This window comes from Littorina saxatilis, linkage group LG8 (assembly GCF_037325665.1).
Source record: "Littorina saxatilis isolate snail1 linkage group LG8, US_GU_Lsax_2.0, whole genome shotgun sequence".
NCBI lineage: Eukaryota > Metazoa > Mollusca > Gastropoda > Littorinimorpha > Littorinidae > Littorina > Littorina saxatilis.
In genome coordinates this window covers 46,693,136-46,720,635 of record NC_090252.1, presented here as the reverse complement: position 1 = coordinate 46,720,635, position 27,500 = coordinate 46,693,136, and the positions used below count along the sequence as shown (strand labels likewise).

The following is a 27,500-nucleotide window of genomic DNA, read 5'->3' as shown; positions in this document are numbered from 1 at the left end:
AAATCTCGGATCCCACAAGAAGGGTCTGATTTCCAAATACGACTACCTGAGAAGGCACACATATATTTATATGACCCTCCACCACGAAATGAGTCGCATGTCACCTCGCGCGGTTCTGCGCTAGGCTTAATGCAAGTCCGGGGAGTGTCTGGTAACAGTGTGAGGGTCACCTTAGTCACAGGCTTATAACTCAAATATATAACTCGCTCTTTTCTAAGACGGGTTTCACCACTGGATAGAGCATAAAAAACTCTTCAAGAAAATGTACAAATATGACAATCATGCAAAGGTGACATGCGACTCATTTCGTGGTGGAGGGTCACATATTTATATACATATATATATATCCTCTTGGGGTTGTCAGATGAGGGTAGTCTCCCATGCCAACAGAAGCTACCATTCAGAGAATGGTTTGCTTCTTAGTTGGATACCATGGGTTGACAACTCTCGCCATCAGTACCACCAGACCACTGATGAGGCACAATAGTGTCGAAACACGTGTCTGGTCTAGGTACAAATACAATGGTCCTCCTGAGGACTAGATTACCTTGCGATACGTCCCCCACAAAGGGACTTTGCTCTGTAAATCTCGGTCCCCCTTGAGGAGGGTCTGATGCTCCCAATAGGCTGTCTGTGAAGGGATACTTATTTCTCTCTCTATCTCTGCTAAGAGATTTTAACAAATCTCGGAAGAAAGTCTCTGCTGACTTTCAATTGTTTCTTTCACAATTTCTGATGTTTTATATATATATATATATATATATATATATATATATATATATATATATATATATATATATATATAACTATAAATGGGAACTTAGGTCTCCCGCTCCAAAAAGGGATTTTAAGGTTCCCAGTAAATATATTGGATATTTATCAATGAAATTGTAAGTAAATCACCACAAATACATACTTTCAAGGTTGATTATTTATTGACAGAAGACTTATTTACAAAAATAAAAAAACTGCAGATATATGATTTGTCATGGTGGCCCTAAGGTTTTTTGAACATATAAGGGGGTTTGGGGTGACCAACCTTAACCCAACCTTAAGTCACCCTTTTGAAAAGGGGGATTTAAGGTCACCAGATATATATAAAAAATGTGTCCAGGCTTAAAAAGAATGTTGTAGCTTTCTGTAGGGAGTTTGGTGGCTAAAATTAATTATCATTTATCATTAGTTAGAAAAGGGGGTTTTACAGAGAAAAACCTGCCTACAAGATTGAAAGTAAGAGCAGCTAATAAACAACTTAGCAAACATTGCTCTAGAATGCCCCTTTAAAGGTACAGATCGGCCCACTTTGATCTAACAGAAAATATATCAAATAATTCATTTTCATTTTTTCATTTCATTTTCATTACTTTATTGGATATTTATCAATGAAAAATTGTAAGTAAATCACCACAAATACATACTTTCAAGGTTGATTATTTATTGACAGAAGACTTTTCATTTCATTTTCATTACTTTATTGGATATTTATCAATGAAATTGTAAGTAAATCACCACAAATACATACTTTCAAGGTTGATTATTTATTGACAGAAGACTTATTTACAAAAATAAAAAAACTGCAGATATATGATTTGTCATGGTGGCCCTAAGGTTTTTTGAACATATAAGGGGGTTTGGGGTGACCATTAAGGTTGGGTTAAGGTTGGTCACTGTCATTGTATGCCTGCATTATTAGTTGTCAGTAATTATTACATGTGCTGATTGTTCTCTTTGCCTGCGCGCGTATAGTATGTTGGTTATGTTTGGTCATAGTATGTTTGTTTATGTTTGGTCGTTATCTTGCCTGTGCGTGTATTGTATGTTTGGTCGCTTTCTTTGCCTGTGCATGTATAGTTTGTTGGTTATGTTTGGTCGGTTTCTTTGCCTGTGCGTGTATAGTATGCTTGGTCGATGTATGTATTGTAAAGCGCTAAGAGTAGACATTTTTCTAGAATAGCGCTATAAAAGTTTGCATTATTATTATTATTATTATTATTATTATTATTATATGTTCAAAAAACCTTAGGGCCACCATGACAAATCATATATCTGCAGTTTTTTTATTTTTGTAAATAAGTCTTCTGTCAATAAATAATCAACCTTGAAAGTATGTATTTGTGGTGATTGCTGGGAAATTCGGGTCGTTTCCTCCCAGTGGAAAGCTAGCAGCAACGGAGTCGCGCTACCCAGGTGTCTGCGTGTTTAGGTGTATTCAGCCACCTGCACTTATGGCAGAATGATCAAGGTCTTTTACGTGCCATTGTGATGACACGGGGGTGGGACATGGCTTCCGTCTCTGGGTCTGCACATAAAGTTGACCCGTGTCCATCCCGGCCCGAATTCGAACCTGCGACCTTCCGATCACAAGTCCAGTGCTCTACGAACTGAGCTACCGGTAATTGTCCAGGTTTAAAATAATGTTAGCTTTCAGTGGTGAGCTTGGTGGCTAAAAATAATTATGTTTCACGGAAGGCAGTATCGTCCCTCCGTTGACATCAATCAACTGATGCAACATTTTGTCATATATCGTTTTGGCTAAATTAGGTGAGTCTGAATTTGTTGCATAAATGATTTTATGTGAACTTGCGAACATAAACCTACCTACAAGATTGAAAGTATGAACCGTTTAGATTTTTAAAACATACCAACAAGAGAGTTTACATTTGTTGTTCACTGCACCCAAAAGAACTTCCTCTATATGTTTGTATTCTTATTCCTAACACTGCATATTTGTAACATAATTTATGAAATTTTCTTTAACTTTCAAATTGAAACCAATGAAATCTTAACAAGGCCGAAGTGAAGAAGGAAATCATTTGTTATAGGTGAAGAGATATATATGCAGTAATCTACGCCCTTTTAGACGGTCATCCATCCGCATCTTAGCCCCCTCGCTGCTTAACTTGGGTGTTATAACGGGAACAGATCCATGAGACCATGAATAGCCTGGTAATGCTGAAAAAAGTCTTTATTCCAGACAAGAAAAAAAACCGACTGGTATATGATTATGAAACGCATCATTGACAGAATTATGATTGAACTCAACAGTATGTGTTTTTGGACAACCTAATACAGAATAACCAACTTGCACAATACCCCGCTTCAATAGCTCTCGAGTGTGAAAGAGAAGGAAAGTTCACTTCGCTGCGGGCAAACGTTTTGCTCTCACAAGCACTGGTGTTTTCTGGCTTGTGTGAAATAAATGTTTTAAAAAAAAACTCGATTGCCTTTTCTTTTTGCATGGGCTATGCTTGGGTGCTTTGAACGAACTTTCGAATTATTCTCGCGGCTATCATTGCTGCAGCACACTTTTCACATTGAAAATTCACAATTTTATGAAAATTATGAATTGTCAAGGCGAAGTGTCTGCAAACTCTCACTGAGCTATCCGGACATGCCCCCATTTTGCGGCAGATCTCGCAAGGCCATGAAAGTTATGGCAGATTTATCGCGCGATTTGGCGGTGCAGGCCGATAGTGCAAGTCGCCTATTGTCATAAAAGGGAAAAGGGGGCTTTAAAGCAACAATCGGATGACTTAGATACACGATAAAGTGCTGTTCACATGGAAGACTTGCAACCAACTTGTGACCAACTTTCAAGCGATTTTAGTCGGCGGCAAGTCAAATCAAAATCTCTGCCCATGTGAACAGCACAACCTCGCAAACTAGGGATGACTCGGTCCTGTCGGGATAATATTCAGTACGTTTAAACCCGACGGGATGAAACTTATCATGGATCACCTTTAGACACCCTATTACAATTTACATGTATTGAGAAAATATGGTAATTATTGTTGTTGTTTTATTTTTCTGTCATTTGTGTGGTAGCACTGTTAATGTCACTGGAATTTCAAATGCAAGCATTAATTGTTTGTTTGTTTGCTTAACGCCCAGCCGACCACGAAGGGCCATATCAGGGCGGTGCTGCTTTGACATATAACGTGCGCCACACACAAGACAGAAGTCGCAGCACAGGCTTCATGTCTCACCCAGTCACATTATTCTGACACCGGACCAACCAGTCCTAGCACTAACCCCATAATGCCAGACGCCAGGCGGAGCAGCCACTAGATTGCCAATTTTAAAGTCTTAGGTATGACCCGGCCGGGGTTTGAACCCACGACTTCCCGATCACGGGGCGGACGCCTTACCACTAGGCTAACCGTGCTGGTCAAGCATTAATAAATTTACAGTAACAAAACTAACATGCAACACAATCTATGTTCGCAGTCAGAAACATGCAACACAATCTATGTTCACAGTCAGAAACATGCAACACAATCTATGTTCACAGTCAGAAACATGCAACAAAGTTGTACAAATATTTATCATTTTATTGACACTCAAGGAAACTTTAGAATGTTCATTTAAAGAACTCAAACAATTGTAACTGTAGCTTAAAGAAATTAACAATAACTACAAGAAGAGCAAACGCTCGATCGAGTCACTTTCGCAGTTCTGAATATTATATGAGGCATCAGATGGACAGGAAGAAATTGCTATTCACAACACAATGAGTCACGTTCACAAAAAATTTGAGCCCGGTCACTTTTATAGTTTCCGAGAAAAGCCCAACGTTAAGTTGTGTGTTGCCGAACAGAAAAGGCTAGTTATCTCCCTTGTTTTTCTGATAACGTTCGTAAAAGGCTACAGATGTAAATACTTTGATGTAAAGAATAATCCTACAAAGTTTCAATCACATCCGATGAACTTTGTCAAAGATATAAAATGTCTAATTTTTCCTTTGACGCTGACCTGTGACCTTGAAAAAGGTCAAAGGTCAACGAAACCATCGTTAAAGTGTAGAGGTCATTGGAGGTCACGACTAAACAAAATATGAGCCCGATCGCTTTGATAGTTTCCGAGAAAAGTCCAACGTTAAGGTGGTGTCTACGGCCGGCCGGCCGGCCGGACAGACTAACACTGACCGATTACATTTGTTTTGTTTGTTTGTTTGTTTATTTGTTGCTTAACGTCCAGCCGACTACGCAGAGCCATATCAGGACGAGGAAGGGGGGGATGAAGGGGGCCACTTGTCAAGCGATTCCTGTTTACAAATGCACTAACCCATTACTTGTGTCCCAGCAGGCTTTAGTAAAACTAAATTAATACCTACTGGAAGATTACCAGTTTCCAGTATGTTAAAATAGGCTTAACCTATCTACTGCTGGACTTACATCAGAACACTAACAGATTAAACTATACATGAATCGCGAGACAAGCGGCAAGAGAAGAGATTTTTGGAAAAAATACAGGTGAATGAGCAAGAAGGCAGAAAAAAGAAAAGAATTCATGAAGAAAAAGAGAGCATGACAGGAAAGAGGAACCAAAAATCTACCTAACAGCAAACTAGAAAGCTCCTGCGGTTCCAAAAACAGAAGGGGCCTTTAATTTCATAACCGCAGTGCCCCACTGCGGGAGATAAACGAAGTGAAGAAAAATTGAGAAACAATAAGTTAATAACCCAAACGATTTTGCACAGAAATACATATATACACAAAAGCAAGCAATATTAAGACATATGGCGTATAAAAGACGACATATATAAAATCAATACTGTGAGGAAATCTAAACAAGATACTAAATAGTAGTTTTTGACATTCATAAAAAAGCATGCTATTCATACCTGTCAAGTCCTACGCATTCTGCGTAATTCTTACGGTTTTTCGGTGTTTTTTGGGTCCTACGTCGTATACCTCAAACCATACGCATTTTCAGCCTTTTTTTTTTATTTATTTTTTTAAAAATTTTTTTATTTATTTATTTTAAATTTTTTTTGCTGGCATGGACTGCCGTTCATTCATTTCTGAGGAGGAGCTTGCACCAGCAACACAACAGAAGTTCTGGCATGATGTGCGCCAGTTCTACGTGGCCTGTGTGAGGAAAATGTTGAATAAATTTCCATTTGGCAGTGAAACCCTGCAACACCTTTACGTGCTGGATCACAGTCTGGGAGCTGACACACTGACTGCCTTCTTGCAGGTCAAAATTAACTCTGATGCATGCTGCCATGATTTTAAGGTGACTGGCAGCATGATTGACAAAGCAAAGATTTACACAGATTTCTTTCTTTCTTTCTTTATTTGGTGTTTTAAACGTCGTTTTCAACCACGAAGGTTATATCGCGACAGGGGAAAGGGGGGAGATGGGATAGGGGAAAGGGGGGAGATGGGATAGAGCCACTTGTTAAGTGTTTCTTGTTCACAAAAGCACTAATCAAAAAATTGCTCCAGGGGCTTGCAACGTAGTACAATATATGACCTCACTGGGAGAATGCAAGTTTCCAGTACAAAAGACTAAACATTTCTTACATACTGCTTGACTAAAATCTTTACAAACATTGACTATATTCTATACAAGAACCACTTAACAAGGGTAAAAGGAGGAACAGAATCCGTTAGTCGCCTCTTACGACATGCGGGGTGCAGAGAAATAAGGATGTGGAAAAGAAGACTTTTGGTAAGTGAAATAAAGGTGATGGGTCCAGTCAGGTAGAAATAAGACAACAAGAAAAGAATTGGAAAACTGCAGGGAATAGTGTGTTCTTGGAAGGAAATATAGGTGAAAGGACTGGTAAGGCAGAAATAAGACAAAAAAAGAGAAGTAAAGGGGTGGGGTAGCTTGGTAAAAACACTCCCGCCGCGTGAAGGCGACCCCATGGGAGCATTTGCACAGATGAATACAACTAAGAACACAAGTGACAAGTGACAACAAAAATGAACGAACAAGAGTGCAGTGTAAATGTATTACATGTAGTGGTAAATAAAGAGCAGTTTGTGCAGAAAGGAATTTATGTGTTTTACTTTTAGTTTGCGAAAAACAATCTGATTGGTTTAGTGTGTATGCGTGAGAAGTTGAATTTGTGTGTTTAACCACATCCTGATCCACGCATTAACTATGGTTTTTGATCCCCAACTATGGTTTCTTATGCCATTTACTATGGTCAGAGGCCAAAAGTACTTGACAGGTATGTGCAATTGCAGAAAATATTCATAGAATTAAAAGGCATACAATCGCAAATGTTCTGTATCCTTGTTCGTGAATGTCTGCGAGCATGAGAACCGTCCGGTCCCTCGCTTTACTCTGTCCCTTGACTAATTACTGTCTCACAGTCACAGTCCCTTTCTTTGACTTAGTCTCTCAACCTCTCTCTGATTTGATTCGTTGATATTTGATAACTTGATTTAACATAGAATGGCTCTGTGTGCGTAATTTTAACCATTACTTAAACCAATGTTCACTTTGAGTAGCTGAGACGTGAACTGCATATACCGTAAACAACACACACTAGGGGTAACCAGCCAGGAAAATTCAGTAGCAGTCAGACTGTTGTGCTTGCGACCAAAGCCTACGGACAACTGAATATCACACGCACTGAAAAATGTGATGTCTCCTTCACAGTCTAACACACACACACATACCGTAAAATCCCTAGAATAGGCCCACCCCCCCTGTGCACAGATTTAGGGCAAAATTGGGGGGTGGGCGTTTGCTAGGGATAGACCCCTTTGCACAAAGTAAGTTTTGTGCTCAATCGTGTAATTGAGTGAATACAAACCCCGAAAGCATGTAAGTTAGGTCGTGTGAGTAGAAGTGAAGGAAAAAAGAAAGAAAAATTACTTTGAGGCAAAGAAGGCCAACCGAGAGAGAGAGAGAGAGAGAGAGAGAGAGAGAGAGAGAGAGAGAGAGAGAGAGAGAGAGAGAGAGAGAGAGAGAGAGAGAGAGAGAGAGAGAGAGAGAGAGAAAAGGACTGGCTCTTCTGAAAACAACCCAAGCATAGTCATTTATATAAATTTATAAAGTAAAAAGAAAATCACCAGACCTTTGCAAGGACAAACAATAACAACACAATTCCGGGAAAAAGAAACTTGATGAAATGTCGAAATGTCAACACCAATGAAGCCCTTTCTTTCTGTACAAGGAAGAAATTACACGATCGTCTTTGGAAATGAAACGTTAACTGAACTTGGATTTTGTCTTCAAAAGGCCCAATCTTTCTGAGAAAGAAAAACCCACAAACTTAGGGAAAAAAAGAGAAGAGAAACTCAAAAAAACATGAACGATGGGTGGGAGTGAGGAGAGGGGACAAAGAATAAGAAAAAAGGAAAGAAACACGAAAAGGTAAAGAAGGGGAAAAAGATGACTTTTAGAACAGGCTGCACAAATCCTAGTGAAAGTGAGCCTATAGTCTCTTTGAAAAAAGCAGGGTGGGCGTTTGCTAGGTAGTTACCCCTGTGCACAACTTTTGGCCCAAAGTGGGGGGTGGGCGTTTGCTAGATGGTGGGCTTATGCTAGGGATTTTACGGTAATATATCCTTACAAACTTGTATGTATACTTGTGCCCATACACACCTATACTGTAATAGTCATATCCTTACAAACTTGTACATTCTTGCGACTGTACATATATACCGTATTTGACGGACTACAAGACGCGACTTTTTTTCAAAAAAAATCGCATTGCGGCTTATAAAAAGATGCGGCTAAAACGTTACCTAAACTTGAATAGCATTCACCTAATGGAAGTCGCCGCGGATTTTCATTTCGCTCGATTAGCGATTACCGGTACTTTATTAGCTCTCTACTCAAGACTCGGCCCTTTTCTCTTTCTTTCGCGAATCTTCGTTTGTCAACAAGTCGTCGTGACAAGATACCGTACAGAGAAACATTGGATGTATCAGGATCTCGCGCGTGCGCGAGATTTCGTTTTTTTGTGTCTTGCGATAGTTGGAGGAGCGAGAGCCGCCATGTTGTGTTTTCGTCCGCTCGAAATGTGCGCAAAAGTTGTAAATCATCCCAAAAAAGCTTATTCCGGGCGGGACTACATGTGTGTGTTGGTTACAAATTGTGTGTGTGATATTTTTCTTCAAACTTTTTCACTTTTCTTCTTTGTTTCACTTGTTTATTCTCCGAGCCGATTTTGCCAAATACTGTAATTTTTGTTTGCCTGGTTGTTTTGATTGATTGACACGATCTGATTATTTTTTTTTCGACGGCGGCTAATATAGTGACGTGGCCTATACGTGGCTCGTCCCAATTTTTTTGTTAAAAGTCGGGGGTGCGGCTTATAAAACGGTGCGTCTTGTAATCCGTCAAATACGGTACACATATAATTATACACAAACTTGTACATATTTGTGACTATATACTCATAATATCATATCCTCACAAACTTGACCATTGGTCCGGACGTTTGTCCCATTCACTTATCCATGAAATGAATGCGAGCTTCTGGATATATGGCCAATGAAAATTCTTCAAAAGGTTTCAAACATTGAGCCCTGGTTTTTCTGAGTGTTGTTCGCTCATTGAACACTTTGGTTTTAACCAACTTCACCAATTTGTCTTTGGAGAAATGTCTTCCAGAAAAAATAGTGTGCAATTGTAAAAAGTTCAGTACACAATCTTTACCTGGCAATTTACCCTTTGTGCCTGTCCCTTTAGCAGTAAAAAAAGACTTGAAAATAAGAGGAAACTGATTCAGTGTCAGCAGATGTCCAAACAACATAGTCTCTTTTCTTTTTCAATGAACCCTGAGCAGAAGAGGGCTGAGCACCAGTCTGACTAGAGTCCTGAGCAACAGTCTGACTAGAGTCCTGAGCAGAAGAGGGCTGAGCACTAGTCTGACTAGAGTCCTGAGCAGAAGAGTCCTGAGCACCAGTCTGACTAGAGTCCTGAGCACCAGTCTGACTAGAGTCCTGAGCACCAGTCTGACTAGAGTCCTGAGCAACAGTCTGACTAGAGTCCTGAGCAACAGTCTGACTAGAGTCCTGAGCAACAGTCTGACTTTCTTTCTTTATTTGGTGTTTAATGTCGTTTTCAACCACGAAGGTTATATCGCGACGAGGGAAAGGGGGAGATGGAATAGGGGAAAGGGGGGAGATGGGATAGAGCCACTTGTTAAGTGTTTCTTGTTCACAAAAGCACTAATCAAAAAATTGCTCCAGGGGCTTGCAACGTAGTACAATATATGACCTTACTGGGAGAATGCAAGTTTCCAGTACAAAGGACTAAACATTTCTTACATACTGCTTGACTAAAATCTTTACAAACATTGACTATATTCTATACAAGAACCACTTAACAAGGGTTAAAGGAGAAACAGAATCCGTTAGTCGCCTCATACGACATGCGGGGTGCAGAGAAATAAGGATGTGGAAAAGAAGACTTTTGGTAAGTGAAATAAAGGTGATGGATCCAGTCAGGTAGAAATAAGACAACAAGAAAAGAATTGGAAAACTGCAGGGAATAGTAGGGAGAGTTTCCTTGGAAGGAAATATAGGTGAAAGGACTGGTAAGGCAGAAATAAGACAAAAGAAGAGAAGAAACAGAACCGTTAGTCGCCTCTTACGACATGCTGGGTAGCATCGGGTAAATTCTTTCTGGTCCCAACCAATATGGGACTCCCCCTAACCCGCGGGGGGTACCAGTCTGACTAGAGTCCTGAGCAGAAGAGGGCTGAGCACCAGTCTGACTAGAGTCCTGAGCCCTTCTTACTGAAAAAAACCATGACACCCTCCACACATCACACGTTTTTCAACTCCCTGGTTGCGCTCACATATGAACTTGCCTTCTTTTGGCAGCGTCCGATTTGTGTCCAAAATTCCGTCTTTGCGAATAGCTGCAAAAGCACTATCCCGTTCTTGTCCACAGGGAAGTTTTAATGCAGCTTGAACTGCTTCTTTTTTTCTTTATTTGGTGTTTAATGTCGTTTTCAACCATTCAAGGTTATATCGCGACGGGGAAAGGGGGGAGATGGGATAGGGGAAAGGGGGGAGATGGGATAGAGCCACTTGTTGTTTCTTGTTCACAAAAGCACTAATCAAAAAATTGCTCCAGGGGCTTGCAACGTAGTACAATATATGACCTTACTAGGAGAATGCAAGTTTCCAGTACAAAGGACTTAACATTTCTTATTTACTGCTTGACTAAAATCTTTACAAACATTGACTATATTCTATACAAGAAACACTTAACAAGGGTAAAAGGAGAAACAGAATCCGTTAGTCGCCTCTTACGACATGCGGGGGGCAAAGAAATAAGGATGTGGAAAAGAAGACTTTTGGTAAGTGAAATAAAGGTGATGGATCCAGTCAGGTAGAAATAAGACAACAAGAAAGGAATCGGAAATCTGCAGGGAATAGTAGGGAGAGTTTTCTTGGAAGGAAATATAGGTGAAAGGACTGGTAAGGCAGAAATAAGACAAAAGAAGAGAAGTAAAGGGGTGGGGTAGCTTAGTGGAAACACTCCCGCCGCGTGAAGGCGACCCCATGGGAGCAACTGCTTCTTCATCAGAATGTTTACGTAGTAAATGTCTTCTCAGATGGCTGTCAAAATCTCCACAGTAAACACAGATTTCCCTGAAGAAGTTCACTTCGAAGTAGAAGTTGCTCCTTTTTCACTGACTGTTGAAGTAGAAGTTGCTCCTTTTTCACTGACTGTTGAAGTAGAAGTTGCTCCTTTTTCACCGGCTGTTGAAGTAGAAGTTGCTCCTTTTTCACCGACTGTTGAAGTTGCTCCTTTTTCACCGACTGTTGAAGTGGAAGTTGCTCGATCCTTTCCCACCAACTGTTGAAGTATAAGTTGGTCCTTTTTCACCGACTGTTAAAGTAGAAGTTGCTCCTTTCCCATCGACTGTTGGAGTAGAAGTTGCTCCTTTCCCACCGACTGTTGAACAGAACACAACATTGATGTAAAAAAAAGATATAGAAGGGATCCGAGTCCCTTCGAAAGATTATGCCAATATGTATGTGCATGCTGGGTATCTGCTTTGACCAGTCTAATCGTACCGTGAAGCAGGATCTTTTTCACATGCATATATATGATGCACACGTCGAGAATAGGCACAAAGAGTCTTACATAAGTCGACCCTGGATAGACTGAAACATCATCCACCCTACTTTCGAAGGGACTCAAACCCTTAACTTAACTTTGTTTGCTCACCGCCCAGTCCACCCTTCGGTTATCTCAGGGCAGTGCTGCTTTGACATTTAATGTGCGCCACACACAAGACAGATGTCGCAGCACAGGCTTCATCTCACCCAGTCACATTATTCTGACACCGGGCTAACCAGTGGACTCAAACCCAGCCAGGCATGTACTATGTAGAGCAGCAAAATGTCGCCTAGACGACAATTTGCCGCAACAATGAACATAATTATGCTGACTTTGTCACAGAATAAGGCTGTCGGTTGAACTTTGAAGGCTGTTGGTATTTATTCATGCATAGTGTGTGTTATTCTTTTTTAAAAACCGTTATGGTTTTATTTTCAAGATGGGTGCATATAAATGAGCAACTGATTGTCTGGCTATCTGACTGACTAGAAGAAGAAGAAAACAAGCATTGTCCGAGTGTGCGGGCAATATACCACCACCTGCTGCATAGATTTTCTCCATTTATTCCCTAACATTTAAAATTAAAAAGTCAATAATGAAAATAAGAAACACATACAGACAGTTTGAGCTATCAGTAAACTGCCGTGGGATGTTTGTTTGTTTGTTTGTTCGTTCATGGGCTGAAACTCCCCCGGCTTTTTATTTACGTGTATGACCATTTTTACCCCGCCATTTAGGCAGCCATACGCCGCTTTCGGAGGAAGCATGCTGGGTATTTTCGTGTTTCTATAACCCACCGAACTCTGACATGGATTACAGGATCTTTTTCGTGCGCACATGGTCTTGTGCTTGCGTGTACACACGGGGGTGTTCGGACACCGAGGAGAGTCTGCACACAAAGTTGACTCTGAGAAATAAATCTCTCGCCGAACGTGGGGACGAACTTACGCTGACAGCGGCCAACTGGATACAAATCCAGCGCGCTACCGACTGAGCTACATCCCCGCCCCACTGCCGTGGGATAACATAGGATAGCCAAGCCCCATCTTTGAGAAAATTGATAGCAATCACGAGCCGTCACTTACGCAAATTACGCTATTTATGCACTTGGTATTCGGTCCTGGAACTGGTACTACAAGAAATATATCACAGTCGGATATCCGATCGGATATCACTTCTATTCAGTAATCCAAAATCAATTCTGGTCAGTCCAATTGTTGACATGAGCTAAAGCAGGGCAACAATTTTCCGCTCAACACAGGCACAGTACAAACAGATTATTTATACACAAAAAAGTCATACTGTATCATGCAGGGCCGGACTAGGCTAAGAGGAGTGGGGGGGGGGGGGGGGGGGGGGGGTTTGCCAGTGGTGGCTAGGGGGAACATCCCCTTGGCGGGGGTGAGGGGGCTTTGCCCCCTGAAGCTGATGGGTAGGTTATATTCTGAGATAGGAAAATGGTCGCTCCTTGCATGAAACGGCATAAAATAAACAATAATAAAAAATGTTTTAAATAAGTGAGGTACATGATTAGGCTGGGGGGGGGGGGGGGTTGCGCAACCCCCATAACCCCCCCCCCCCCCCCCCCCCCCGGTAGTCTGGCCCTGCCATGCATGTGAAACCTGGCAATGTTATTTGTCTTTGAAAAAAATACCTTCATTTGAAGAGGACACCTTTCCTTTTGTAGGGGGTGGTTGTACAAGTGGCAAAATTGAGTACACGGTAGATACAGAGTCTGCGTCAGAGTTTTCCGTGTCTGGTCGGTATGAGGCATCCTGTCAAACAATTTAAATACAAACCGGCATGAAAATCCCACAAATGTATTATAATTTTGGTTTCTTTCAATACTTACCCTGTGGGTATTACATATGCATTATCCTAATATGATGCCATAATTGCTAGCACGAAAAATATGATAAACATTTATGTCTAAACCAATATTTATCCTGCCAGATAAATCTATACCTAAAGGTACATCTTTTTATTGGCTTATTGGAATCCTCACGTTGGAAAATGTCTGCGACCATTTTTGTTATGTCTCAAAAGTATTTATAAGCGCTGTACGATCCAACAATCTTCCGATCGTGTACGTCGGAAGTGACCTTTAAACTTTTAAATCGAAATTCGCCTGACCGTCGGCTCGACCACAGGCAAGGCAGGCGTTAGCTTTGGGGATTGGTTTGGTATACAGAGAGAGCCTCTCTCTCAGTGCTGGGCCAGTCGCTATTATAGAATACTGATGGGCCGGTCGATGGAACGTGCTGTGCGTTGAGCTGTGATTGTCGCGGAGGGTATGAATGACACCGCTTTCATTATCTGTACGATAGCTACCCATTGCCTAAAATTTGAAATACGGGCTTAGTTATTTACTTAGAAGTGTGCATTTTTCTTGGGTTGATAGTGTGGTTGTGCACAAGCTGTTTGGTCTACTGTTGGGGGTAGAACGCCAGTTTCTAAATATGTGATGGTCTCCCCGACTGCATAGCATACAGAGTGCTCACCAATGCAGTTTCAGTGCCAGTAGGGGGTTCGCTGTTACTATACGATCATTCTGTGAACTACACAAGTTATGAACATGTGCTGTTTGGCCAAGAAGTGGCGTATTTAGTACATATGGGCGTGAATACTGGGTTTTCTTTCTAGTGCAGTAGTGGTGGAATGCTAGCTTCCTGGAGATTAAAACTTGGGTGGAATATAGTTAGGAAGGAAGGTTGGGATTCAGATCGGCTAAAAATAAACATGGCAAAAATTGCTCTGGACTGGCCCTTTAATCAACAGTTGTATATTATTGATTTCGGGGATATAACAGTTACAAAACTACATATTCAGGTTCGGATTTCAAATCCCCATTGATCTCCTCTCCGTATTCCAATGAAACAAGAAGAGCAAACGCTCGATCGAGTCACTTTCGCAGTTCTGAATATTATATGAGGCATCAGATGGACAGGAAGAAATTGCTATTCACAACACAATGAGTCACGTTCACATAAAATTTGAGCCCGGTCACTTTTATAGTTTCCGAGAAAAGCCCAACGTTAAGTTGTGTGTTGCCGAACAGAAAAGGCTAGTTATCTCCCTTGTTTTTCTGATAACGTTCGTAAAAGGCTACAGATGTAAATACTTTGATGTAAAGAATAATCCTACAAAGTTTCAATCACATCCGATGAACTTTGTCAAAGATATAAAATGTCTAATTTTTCCTTTGACGCTGACCTGTGACCTTGAAAAAGGTCAAAGGTCAACGAAACCATCGTTAAAGTGTAGAGGTCATTGGAGGTCACGACTAAACAAAATATGAGCCCGATCGCTTTGATAGTTTCCGAGAAAAGTCCAACGTTAAGGTGGTGTCTACGGACGGCCGGCCGGACAGACTAACACTGACCGATTACATAGAGTCACTTTTTCTTAAGTGACTCAAAAATCAAAACAAAACAATCAACCCCATACGATTCCACGCACACAGATGCACCCATTTTCACATTCCCCTCACAGCGCGGGTATTGTCTATTTTATTCTATGCACAAATAAGCGATGCTTTGAGTAAAACCAACGTTTGGATTGACCATTGCATTATCTTATCAGTGTTTATGTAGTGCCCATATCACACCATATCCCATTACGCGTAATAGGCAAGTATGTCACACACTTTCCTTCTCTGCCACTACTAAAGCAAACGTGTGCAAGATTGTTACATGCTTTGGAACATGTGCAAGAACGGATTCAAACTCGAAATCGTCCCCCCAAAAGCCCCAAAATGCACACACAACTTTATTTCTCCTGCTGTTATCGTTTCTTCTCTTTACAAATTCTTCAACGCTGAGAATACTGAGAACGACATCCCAGACGACAGTACTGTTCCCATACGCGAATTTAGCTGCCCTTGGAAAGTGGCTCGCTCAGGAGGCCTGTTAGTCTGAAACTGGAAGGACAGAGTTCTGAACATAGATGACAAAGACCCCGAAAAGAACAACATTTCGCGGATGCAGACACAGAAAGACGTCACGAAGAATGCGATGCTTCAAAAGATACAGACTGTGACGATGACTGTGACGTCGTTCACATATACCGAGACGTCATTCATAGTTGTTCGTTCACTTCCGTCAAAAAGTAGATCTCTCCACAATGGCTGCTCCTGTGTTTAGGTTTGTCAAGCTTGAGTACGCAAAACGTGTTTGTTCTCTCCTCTGTTGAAGCTGTGACATAAATGCTATTCCGACTTGGTCGTGTGACAGAGTTTTCTTCCACACTCGATTAGCTGATGTCTAACTCAGCCTGACGGCTTCGTTAGACAATCAACGTAATCTCGTGTGGAAGAAAACGTGTCACACGACCAAGTCTGAATAGCAGGTAATGTGATATGGGCACGACATATATATATTAGTTCTACACTCACACTGCTCTCAGATGCTGAATGGTTTGATTGGTCAGACTCGATAGATTCACACTCAGTAGGAAATCCTGAGAAAAAAAATCAACAAATTGTTTTAGCAGCAGCATTTCATCCACAGGGGGTGCTGGTGACTAAGACCTTCCAAATCTGAAATCCACAAGATATTATTTTTTTGGCGCACCTAAATCGGAAGACTAAATAGTCAAGCATGAAAACACACAAGAAAGCTATAGGAAATTGACGCCAAAAAAAATTGATGAGCGGGGTGGGTGGGGGTGCAATCTATGATCCGATTCGTGGCCCCAGGGTGATGACGCTGTTGAAAGCGCCACATTTCAGTGGCAGTGGAGTGGAGTAACGCTTGCCGCGTCTTTCGTGGGATGTCTAGCAGACGACATCGCCAGCTATACTTTCTCGGTAATGAGAAATCGAAATCTTTAGAGTTAATTCCTGAATCGGACCTGATCAAATCGGAAATTATTTTTAAGCAAACATCCCAAATCAGAAATCCGTTTTGAATCAGACAACTAGCACCCCTGCATCCAACAGCATAGCAACAATTCCCAAGTATCATACAAATTAACACACAAGTGCACAAGACATACGGTACTTTACCCACTTTTGTTTTTTTACAACTGCCGATAACGCATGATTCTGCGTAATTGACGCACTGAAATCACGCCGAGATTTTCACTCACTGCGTCAACTGCGCAGGTTTTGACCCCTGTGAAGAAGCTTCCGTGCACAGCAGACACTATTTCCGAACGTCACCACTGAGGTGCGTTTCCGAATGCAAAGTCACAAGTATACAACGCTAGCAAAATCGCGTGACGTTCACTACTACTGTGTAGCGAAATAACTAACGTTGCAAGCCAAGTTTTCCTTGCCTTCAGTCGCTAGTTTACACACGTTAAACTTTGAGAAAAATCCTAGATAAAATGTGACTCCCTAAAATTCCAAAATGACTTCCAGATTTTTGGACAGGGGGTCATCATGACTCTTTGTTTTGAATCCTACAGGGAGCTCTGATGTGGGCAAAACAGGACCCCTGTCCACTTGGTTTGACGCCAAATCAGACTCTTGGCCATATATGTTGATCGTTAAAACTATGTACAGAACATGTGGATTCATGGGCTGAGACTAGCAGTGATTCTACATCATATTTCAGATCAAAGTCAAATAGCAATGAAGGTGTGCAGCAAAATCGACTGAAAAACACCAGGTATCCACTTGGTTTCCAAACAATATGCCGAGATGACATCACTCGCCTTTCTTTGTTTGTATCGGTGGCTGCGGACCCTCGTCTTCTTCACAAGGTGATTCAGCATCAGCATCACTACCGTCTTGTTCACATTCGACTGTTTGTCCTGGTAGAGCAAAAGGAAAGAAGAAAATTTTACACATTATTTAGGATGGGAATTGGAAAAAGTGAAAAAGGCGGAAATTCACCTTTATGATCCCCCCCCCCCCCCCCAAAGTGTATGTTTCTGGTAACGTGACTAAAAAATATAGGGTAGGTAGGTCGGGAATCTTTTTTTTAAAACATCTTTTCAACTTATTTTGTCAAAAAACAGGATTTTTTTTCCTTCGAAAAACCATTTTTTTCTTGTTTTGTTTTAAATGCAAACAAAGTCGAGTCGGCAGGGAAAATAGGTAGGGTCAGGTGACCAGTAACATACAATTTTTTTTTTGGGGGGGGGGGGGGGGGGGGGGCTTATGGGTGATTTGCGGGTCAATTCCCATCCCTGATATTTCTGAACATCCCTCTGTTCTGTCCTTATGGTGCGCCAAATTGCTGACCACAAATTTCATAACCCATATTAGACTGAAAATCTGAGGCCTGATCTAGGAACGCTGAAGAAGAAGAAGAAGCTATAACCAGGGGTGTGGTTTGGTGTCAGATATCGGTCCTAGACCGGAATTTTTCCTAATTGTCCGAAAAATTGTAATCCAGTCAAATGTCCGTCCATTTACATGATAAGCCGGTCCATGACCGCTCAGTTTGCTATAAAATCGGTCAGACCTAAAACCGTTTTTTAAACAAGATGGCAAATAAACTTACAAGCTAACATATATATATATAGAAAACGATCACTCGTATTCGTCCTCATGGTCCAATTGAGATTATGTAAACATGGCCTCCATTGAATCCCTGATTAAAAAAAGAAACATCAAAGAACTCTGGAATGTTTTGGGAGTAGGGGTAGGGTTTTGGTAGATGAACAGGGAAGTGAGCAATACGAGGCCACCGATCTGTTGGCGTCAGCATCGCAACCATCGGTATCGGGTTTGGGAGAAGAATCAACCCAAAAAACAAGCGAAAGAGGTTCTTCAGTTGGAACACAGCATCAGTCTGTCTTAGTTTGCCTCAGTTATCAATGCAACAGCTCAACCTACAGTCCCAGGAAGTAGGACAACCTTCAATTAACATTTTGTTTTCTCCAAAACAATTATGTAGTGTCACCATATTGGTTTGTTCTTATTTTTATTGTCAGTTCATTACTAGTCAGAAGCTGATTGAAGGTTAGCTGTGTTTGTGTGCTTTCTCATTTGATAAGAGAGAGAAAGAGAGAGTTTTTGTAACATTAAATGTCCGTAAAATATATGGAAACGGTCAAATGACCGGAAAAAGTTTTGTTGATCAGGACGATTTGTCCGACCATCAAATTTTCTAGCTACACCTCCGTATAACTCTACTTAACTGCACCAAAATCCACTGCACTGAAAAACGCCAGGTTTCATGTTTTAAAGAGGCGACTCCTGGTATAAAGGAGCCAAGCTCCGCCTTGTTCAGTATGTTTGGGGAGAATGAGCTCGTCACTTCAGAAAGAAAAATCAAAAATTATGCCAGAAAGCAGTAGTTTTTCGACACGAAATGTGTTCGAGTTTTATATAAAGTAGTGACGAACACAATAGCACACAAACTTGGATAGAACACAAGGCACATGCATGCAAATGGGGGGGGGGGGTGGGGGGGGAGAGAGAGAGAGAGAGAGAGAGAGAGAGAGAGAGAGAGAGAGAGAGAGAGAGAGAGAGAGAGAGAGAGAGAGAGAGAGAGAGAGAGAAAGCACGAACGAATGGCACACACTGTGTGAGAATAAAACACAGAAAGGGGGTGGGGGGGGTGGTTGGAGAAACCCCGAGTAACAAGAAAAATTCCGAAGCAGCTTGTACCCTCTTATCTTCGAACAAACTCAGCTATACCAAACGGTCAGTGTGCGGTGTAACTGGAATGTTTCTAGTTCAGATACGTCAGCTCCTACACATCTCATAACAAACACCGCTCTTCGATTTACGGTGTTGACAACAGAATTGCCAACAGGAACCTGGGGGGAAGAAGAGAAAGTTTGCTGCCTATCACAGTGTTGATTGACACAATGGAAAGCAAAGGTGCTTGCTAGACCCTTTCTACTTTATACAGTTGCACAGCATGAAAGCAAAAGCTATACACACTAAATTTGCTGAAATGTTGTCACCTAGAATTTTGATGTCAACTATTCTGTGCATCATCAGTTTCCTCACTCTCTTCCCACTCACTGTCTGATTTATCTTCTTCCTCATTACCAGACTCCTCACTACTACAATCAAAGATCAGTTTGTACAAGGCAGGGTTCTCTAGTTTTTGTTCCGATCGAGTGGTACAATCTGCTGATTCACTTGTAGTTGTACCAAAACTTGAACTTTCAGCACTTACAGTTTCGTCACTCGATGCTATACTTTCGCTGTTTTGATTCGTCTGCTTCTTCATGTGCTTATTTCCACAAAATTTGCGTTTCTTGGGCTTTGAAGGCCCATACTTTTTATCCCCGGGCATAGTCTTTACCAAAACAAACTGCAATACCCTAAAATACACTCAACACACCTACACACAATGTATCTTGAAAGTAAAATGAACACAGCATGCGCGACACAGTAAACGGTCTAGTCGGCCATTTTGAATGGCAGATAGGGAGGTGCCCATTGTTTCAGGTTTTCAAGGGAGTAATCCTTGTTATTAGGTACAGAAGGAGAGTGACTGAATGTTATTTTTTACTGTTTTGGGTCGCCATTTTGGGTGTTGTCAGCACCACACCCACCCAACTAAAAGGCTATTATCTCAAACAATGATTTGTTTATGCAAAATACAATTGCAGCACATGAAAGATGAATAATGTCTGAATAAAATGAGCCATAACAAAGGTATGTATCTGAAAAATGATGTTTTGGCAAAATTCTGGGCGACCCTAAAATACAATTTATTTACCAAAGAACATACATTTTACCATTAACAGTGATTATTTGATTATCATATTGTTATAGCAAGCGCCTATGGCGTCAACTGAAGTGCAGGTGCACTCACACGACAGCTAAAATTGACATCGCAGGTCTCTCTGTGGTGTGGTAAACCATGTCACGGAAGCCACTTGTGAGCCTCTCAACATAATTTATGTGATTTTCAAGCCATTGTATTCGCTCCAACGAAAGTCGGTATCTATGTCAGTATGTGCAGCAAAAATTGGTAACAGACATTTAGAAAGGTGAGGATTCCGATAAGCAGAAGAACTAGGCAACAATTTTGACTGGAGGTCCCCTTTAACTGCATGGGTACGAAACTTTGTATGTAAGCTCTCTGTGTAAAATCACTAATAAATCAACCAATTTACATTAATGAGTCACAGTTGCAATAGGAGTAACCACACAAAGCACTTGACACTGGTTGACACTGAAACAGTCTGACTGATGACAGAAAATATCTCTTATCCCCCCCCCCCCCCCCCCCCCCCCCCCCCTATATATTGTCAAACTGCAGACTCAAACACAGAATGAAACCGAGAAAGCAAAACATGTTTAGACAAGAAGAGCAAACGCTCGATCGAGTCACTTTCGCAGTTCTGAATATTATATGAGGCATCAGATGGACGACAGGAAGAAATTGCTATTCACAACACAATGAGTCACGTTCACATAAAATTTGAGCCCGGTCACTTTTATAGTTTCCGAGAAAAGCCCAACGTTAAGTTGTGTGTTGCCGAACAGAAAAGGCTAGTTATCTCCCTTGTTTTTCTGATAACGTTCGTAAAAGGCTACAGATGTAAATACTTTGATGTAAAGAATAATCCTACAAAGTTTCAATCACATCCGATGAACTTTGTCAAAGATATAAATGTCTAATTTTTCCTTTGACGCTGACCTGTGACCTTGAAAAAGGTCAAAGGTCAACGAAACCATCGTTAAAGTGTAGAGGTCATTGGAGGTCACGACTAAACAAAATATGAGCCCGATCGCTTTGATAGTTTCCGAGAAAAGTCCAACGTTAAGGTGGTGTCTACGGACGGCCGGCCGGCCGGCGGACAGACTAACACTGACCGATTACATAGTCACTTTTTCTCAAGTGACTCAAAAAATCCATCTCACACGGCATAAATAAATCCCTGCGCCTTGAATATGTGCGCGATATAAATTGCATAAAATTAAAATAAAAAAAATAAAAAATCCCTGAGCTTAGAACTATACCCATGGAATACGCGCGATATAAGCCTCATATTGAGAGGACACGTCAGCACTATTACAGAAGCTGTCTTGACGGCTAAAACAAGTGCACAGTTCTGTAGTTAGGTAAGCAAAGGAATGTGTGTACAAATGCACACAGAGGGACAACTATAAAGACAGAAGACAGTCACAAAGGCAAATGGAGAGAGAGAGGGAGAGAAATAGTGGCTCTAGACTATCATCATCACCACTACAGTGGACCCCGACACCCCCCCCCCCTTTTAAGACCCCCGATTTAAGACTTCCTCCTTTTTCAGACTTTCTTTGCATGACCTCAGTACATTTACCTCCATTTTAAGACTCCCTCCTTTTTCAGACTTTCTTTGCATGACCTCAGTACATTTACCTCCATTTTAAGACTCCCTCCTTTTCAAGATCAGATTTTCTCGCAATTTTGGAGGTCTTAAAAGGGGGGTTCCACTGTACTCTCATACCTCCTCCCCAACAAGATTCAAACCCCTTACCTCGTGGCTCTTGCCCTGCCTGATGCAGACGGCTGTGACGCCTGGCTACGATCTTGCAGCGTAGCTTCCACACGCGTGTAAGTCGTGCGGGTTATCATGGGGTGACCTTCGAGCGTCTGGCCAAAGACGACCTGCTGGGAGGTCATTTTAGGATCCTTGAGCTGTGTGCTGTTGGACTGAGGGTGAGTGTCCCTGTCTCGGGCGCTCTGTCTGTCGGGGCGTCCTGGGGCTGGAACAAAAGGTGGTGGAAATATTCATTTCCATTTTCATTACTTTATTGTCCCATCACTGGGAAATTCAGGTCAGTTCCTCCCAGTGGAAAGCTAGCAGCAACAGAGTCGCGCTACCCAGGTGTGTGCATGTTTAGGTGTAATCAGCCACCTGCACTTGTGGCAGAATGAGCGAGGTCTTTTACGTGCCACAGTGGTGACACGGGGGTGGAACATGGACACCGTCTCTGAGTCTGCACATAAAGTTGACCTGTGTCCGCCCCAGCCCGGATTCCAACCTGCGACCCTAGGATCACAAGTCCAGTGCTCTACCAAATGAGCTACCGGGCCCCCAAATTCCACATGTGAACATTTACTGACTGGAACGCCAGACAATTTAGCTTTTCTTATCTCGTTCCTTTTTTTTTTTTTTTTGCAATACAAAAAACTGAAGATTGGTGATTTCTTCAAAATATTCTGGGACATATTCACACGAAGCAGATCAGGGAAACTGGCTAACTTCTGACAAAAGTCTCTGGGAGAAGAAAAAAGACTCCGGACATGACTGTCTCCTGCATTCCCCCAAAAGTGGCGTATGACTGCCTGAATGGCAGGGTCAGGGTAAAAACGATCATGCACTTTTACGTGCATGATCATAAGTGAACGTGGGATTTTCAGCCAATGAACGAAGAAGAAGTCCCTGCTTGTGTGTGTGTCACAATGATGACAAGCATGTCACAACTGAAACCGATGATTCAACTTGTTTTGAACTTGATGTGATTTTGTGACTGGCGTACCTTTGACATATCGTTGGTGGTTCCTGGAGAAGACATTGAGCACACTGTAGGGGTCAGAGTGAGGGTTCTCCCAGCGAAGGGTGGGGCCGGGGGCAGGAGCCCTGTACTGCACACCGCTGAAGGCTCCAATCTCTGGCGCCGGTGTGGTGCCGTTACGCCCTGCCTGTAACGCAGCATCGTAACAACATTGATACAGTGGAACCACCCCTTTTAAGACACCCCCAATTCAAGACTCCCTCCTTTTTAAGACCTTGTTTTTTCAGACTTTCTGTTCATAACCTCTGTAAAATTACCCCCATTTTAAGACTCCCTCCTTTTTAAGACCTGATTTTTCTCAATTTTTTAGAGGGGGTTTTCACTGTACTCTTTTGGTACTGTCTTTTGGAATGAGCTGAACAAAAATTTCGAAACAGAACAATTTGTCAAAGCTCTAATAACAAGCTGTATGTAACAGGACAATCGGAGTGAGATTATGTTGATTGGTACTTTTTATACCAGTAACATTTGTTGGTTGGTCAATTATGATATCAGCAGGATTTGATTAATAATAAACTGCTGTGTATGCTGCAACATCACAAAAGAACATGAACATGCCTTAAAATAAACAACAGACTGGACATTTTTTTCAACTAACATATTTTAGTCTCTGCTAATGCCCTGCGGATATAATGCATGACACAATACTGTGATACTGCACAATGTAATGCGCAGAGGAGCAAAAACTACCTACAGTATAATCAGGTGGCTCAGGCATTGTGAAAGGTACAATACAGTATATTAATAAAATATAATCAAAACCAGCGCAGCGTCTGTTTTCATGTGGTTTTCATGGTTCAATAGTACCAGTGTTGGTGTAAGTCTGAGTCTGTCACAGTTATAACATTTTTCTTTCAGACATTTTTCAAATTCCGTCCAAAAAACCTGGACATGTTCACATTGCCACAAATAATGATAAACTGTATCTTGTTCTAATTCACAAAAATTGCATACATTGTTGGGGGCACCACCCTCTCTTTCTGTCTGTAGGCATGCCTGCCTTTCTCCCCTTCCCCCCTCCCCCCCCAACTTCCCCCATTTCTCTCTTCACTTCTTCCTTACATAATCAAGTCGACTGCACCAGCTCCGGAACAAAGTTGCGCTAACAATGCCCCTCTCTGAGACCCTGCTTTTCTTTCACCCCCACCCCTCCCTTCACTCTCACCTGATTGAGTCCAGTAACAGTCAGTGCACCGGCTCTGGGCAAAGTGGCGCCAACGCTGTCTCTCTGTGACTGCGACACGGTTCGGGCCCCCGCCGTAGCAGCAGGGGTTTTGTCGCTACTGGCTGGCCGAATGGTCACGTTCTGAGCACCTGGCAAGTTGGAAGTGAACACATTGTAGTTGTCACGAGAGCCTGCAATCCGATCGTAGCGCGGGACAAACTCCACCTCGGGGCTGGAGTCACCTGCATCCTCTATGTGGGTGTCTGGAACAAGAAACAGATGGTTACTGAGAGTGGAAAAATAGCACAATTCAAATGACAAAATCTCACTGCTAATACATCTAATAATAATAATAATACAGTGGAACCCCTCACAACGACCCCTCTCTCGAGGACTACCCCGCCACAACGACCTTTTTTTTTTAACCGATGTGTTTCCTTATATAGTTGTCACCAGTGTAGCGACCCCCGCTATAACCAGTTATAACCGTCTTGCGTAAGCAAAGGCACTAATTAACCGCTGAGAGGTGTGATGGTTGGGTGGGCTGAGTAAACATCACAAACCAATCATCGAGAAAACAAACTCACGAGACCAACACACACCGTTCAATTCAGTCAGAATAGACAGTCTTTGGACAGAAGAGCAGTGGAGATCGACATGGCGTCTACAAAGAAAAGAAAATATTTAACTCGCGAAAATCGAGTGAATGTTGTGAACAAACACAAAAAGGGAGAAACTGCCATCGCGATTGCAAAAGTCTTGATGTTGGAAAATCGCAAATTCAAAGAATTATCCAACTCCAAGAAAACATTCTGAAAAAGGTAGGGAAGTGGTGACAAGGCAGGTGAACGCACTCACCATGCACTGACATCATACGAAAGCAGCCACACAAACACAGCACAGAGGCAGAGGCAGGTGTGCAGATGCTTTGTGAGAATAAGCGTTGAAAACCAGTTTGAATAAAAAAAACCAGCAGATAGAGCCGCATGTCATAATCATTCTTCTTGTCTGGCTTTATTGACTGCATGCCGATCTTGTGGCAGTGACTTTTCACTCTTCTGTCGGACTGTACACAAACCGCTCTCACTCTCCCTCACTGACTACCCTAAGCCCTGACAACTGATCCTTGGAAATTGTTTGGAAGAGTAATAATAATAATAATGGACATTTATTAATCGCCGTTTCTCACAAGAGCTCACGGCGATTTACATATTAATTTCTGCCGTGTGAGATGGAATTTTTTACACAATATATCACGCATTCACATCGGTCAGCAAACCTCAAGCCTATTAGGGCGAGCATTCACCTTTCACGGCCTTTATCCAAGTACACCTCTCTATTTCTCTCCAATGCTCTTCCTGCTGACTTCAGTGACACCAGACACCCCACTGAGTTTAGCCAGCTACCCCCCCCCCCCCTCTCTCTCTCTCTCCCCCAGCCATGTACTGTTTGGTGCTGTGGCCAGAGAGGTGTCACCGGCTAATTGAGGCCAGCTGCACTGTTCACTCAGAGCAAAACTAGTTGACTGTGTCTAACTTTTGACAAAGCAACACAACTGAAGGGTTCACAGATTAGGTAACCGACTCACTGGTCAAGGCTGCAGGGAAACAAGAGTATCTTGTCAATGAAAAAGGTTACACACAGATACGCGATGCTGAGAACGGTGGCCGATTTTTCACTCTCTTTCTCGGAGGGCCTTCATCATTGCAGGGACTGCTGTAAAGAAATGCTTGCTCAGAAACTAACTCTTTTTTGCATTAAAACATGCACCAGAACTGGTGGACACCATCGACAATGTCAAACATGAAATCGAAGCAGTTTGCTTGAGGAAACGGTCGTCAGCAACTCAAACTTCTCTGTTTTCTTTTTTAAGAAAATCTGTTCGGACACGACCCGATGTTGATTTCAGTCAGTTTCGCTTCTGACAGTCACACTCACAGTATAACTATATAAGTTTTATTACGTTTTTATTTCTTCTTCGTTTCCTTAAAAAGTAACAACAAGCTGTTTAACGTTCTGTTGTTGTTAATAAATATATATAGATCTATATTAAAATCTCGAAGTCCATACATGATGTCACAGAAAAACCAGCCACAAAGTGCAAAAGTTCGAAACGACGGAAGAGCTCGCGATCTCGCAGCGAGTTTCAATTTCTCCACTCAAAAGCTGACACCTCAGACGAGTCTGTTATCCGAAATACCAAGCACATGTTTCGATGTAGAATTACTAAATGATACTATTTGTCAACAAAATATATGCACTAGTGTCAGAAAAATGGTTTAATATGTTCAAAAGTTTCGAGTCGAGTTCCCGATTTCTGGAAACACGTGCGCATGCAAGTTCGCTACTCAGTACTTGCTGTAACTTCAAGTAAATCTTTGTAACCCTATGTTATGTTATTACCATTCTTCCCAGCAAAGCACACAATTGACAACAAGTCAAATAGTAGTACAAGAAAGAAATAATACTTGATAAATAAGTTAGATAAAGAACAAATCAAAGAAAGCAAAAATGACTTACCGCATACATGTATCTGAATGAGTTGGACGCCATTTTCCCGGTTGCAGGGTCAAAGCAAAATCAAGCCGTATATCTTCGAAATTTTTAATCTTGCACCGAATGAGGACTCAAACAGATTTGTTTTGGATTAGTTCTTTAGATTGTAGGTTAAGAAGCTTAACCCTGATTTTTTTTAAAATATAACTCAATTGTTTTTGAGATTTGGAATAAAAAGGTGTGGGGTCCATAAATTCCCTTTTTTACATAATGTACATATTGACTACAAACTTCAATTTAAATTAAATCTCAAACGGCAGATATTTTTAATCCTAGTAAAGGGAGACAGTACACTTTATGATGTCTTGCTTATAGTAACGCAATGATTACCTCCCTTCTCCCTTCTCCCGCTTTCAAATTCGTATTTACCTTAGGTCCCCCGATCTCCGGTGGCCGTATGCTCAAAATGTTATAAAAAGGGGGGGTCCGGGCTCCCGATGGGGGACTTATACCCCCTGTAAGTATACTATATATATATATATATTATATATATATATATATATATATATATATATATATATT

At 41.7% G+C, this 27,500-nt stretch overlaps 1 protein-coding gene across 1 annotated transcript; it reads right to left on the bottom strand.

The window, feature by feature from the left end:
* Positions 1-4,310: 4,310 nt before the first annotated feature.
* LOC138973696 (uncharacterized) lies at positions 4,311-20,704 on the bottom strand. Its single transcript, XM_070346425.1, has 4 exons — positions 19,917-20,704; positions 17,491-17,589; positions 13,487-13,607; positions 4,311-11,664 (listed from the first exon to the last, which is right to left on the bottom strand). The coding sequence occupies exons 1-4, from the start codon at positions 20,034-20,036 to the stop codon at positions 11,522-11,524; spliced, it is 483 nt and encodes a 160-aa protein (XP_070202526.1). The 5' UTR covers positions 20,037-20,704; the 3' UTR covers positions 4,311-11,521.
* Between the last annotated feature and the right edge of the window lie 6,796 nt (positions 20,705-27,500).

What these genes read in the sequence shown, in the direction of transcription:
- LOC138973696 (XM_070346425.1), bottom strand. Translation starts at nt 20,036, where the DNA reads ATGCCCGGGGATAAAAAGTATGGGCCTTCAAAGCCCAAGAAACGCAAA. An exon ending in TAGCATCGAGTGACGAAACT is followed by an intron (nt 17,590 to 19,916) that starts GTAAGTGCTGAA and finishes TTGCTCTACCAG; the next exon opens with GACAAACAGTCGAATGTGAA. An exon ending in GGTGTCCTCTTCAAATGAAG is followed by an intron (nt 11,665 to 13,486) that starts GTATTTTTTTCA and finishes TCTGTTCAACAG; the next exon opens with TCGGTGGGAAAGGAGCAACT.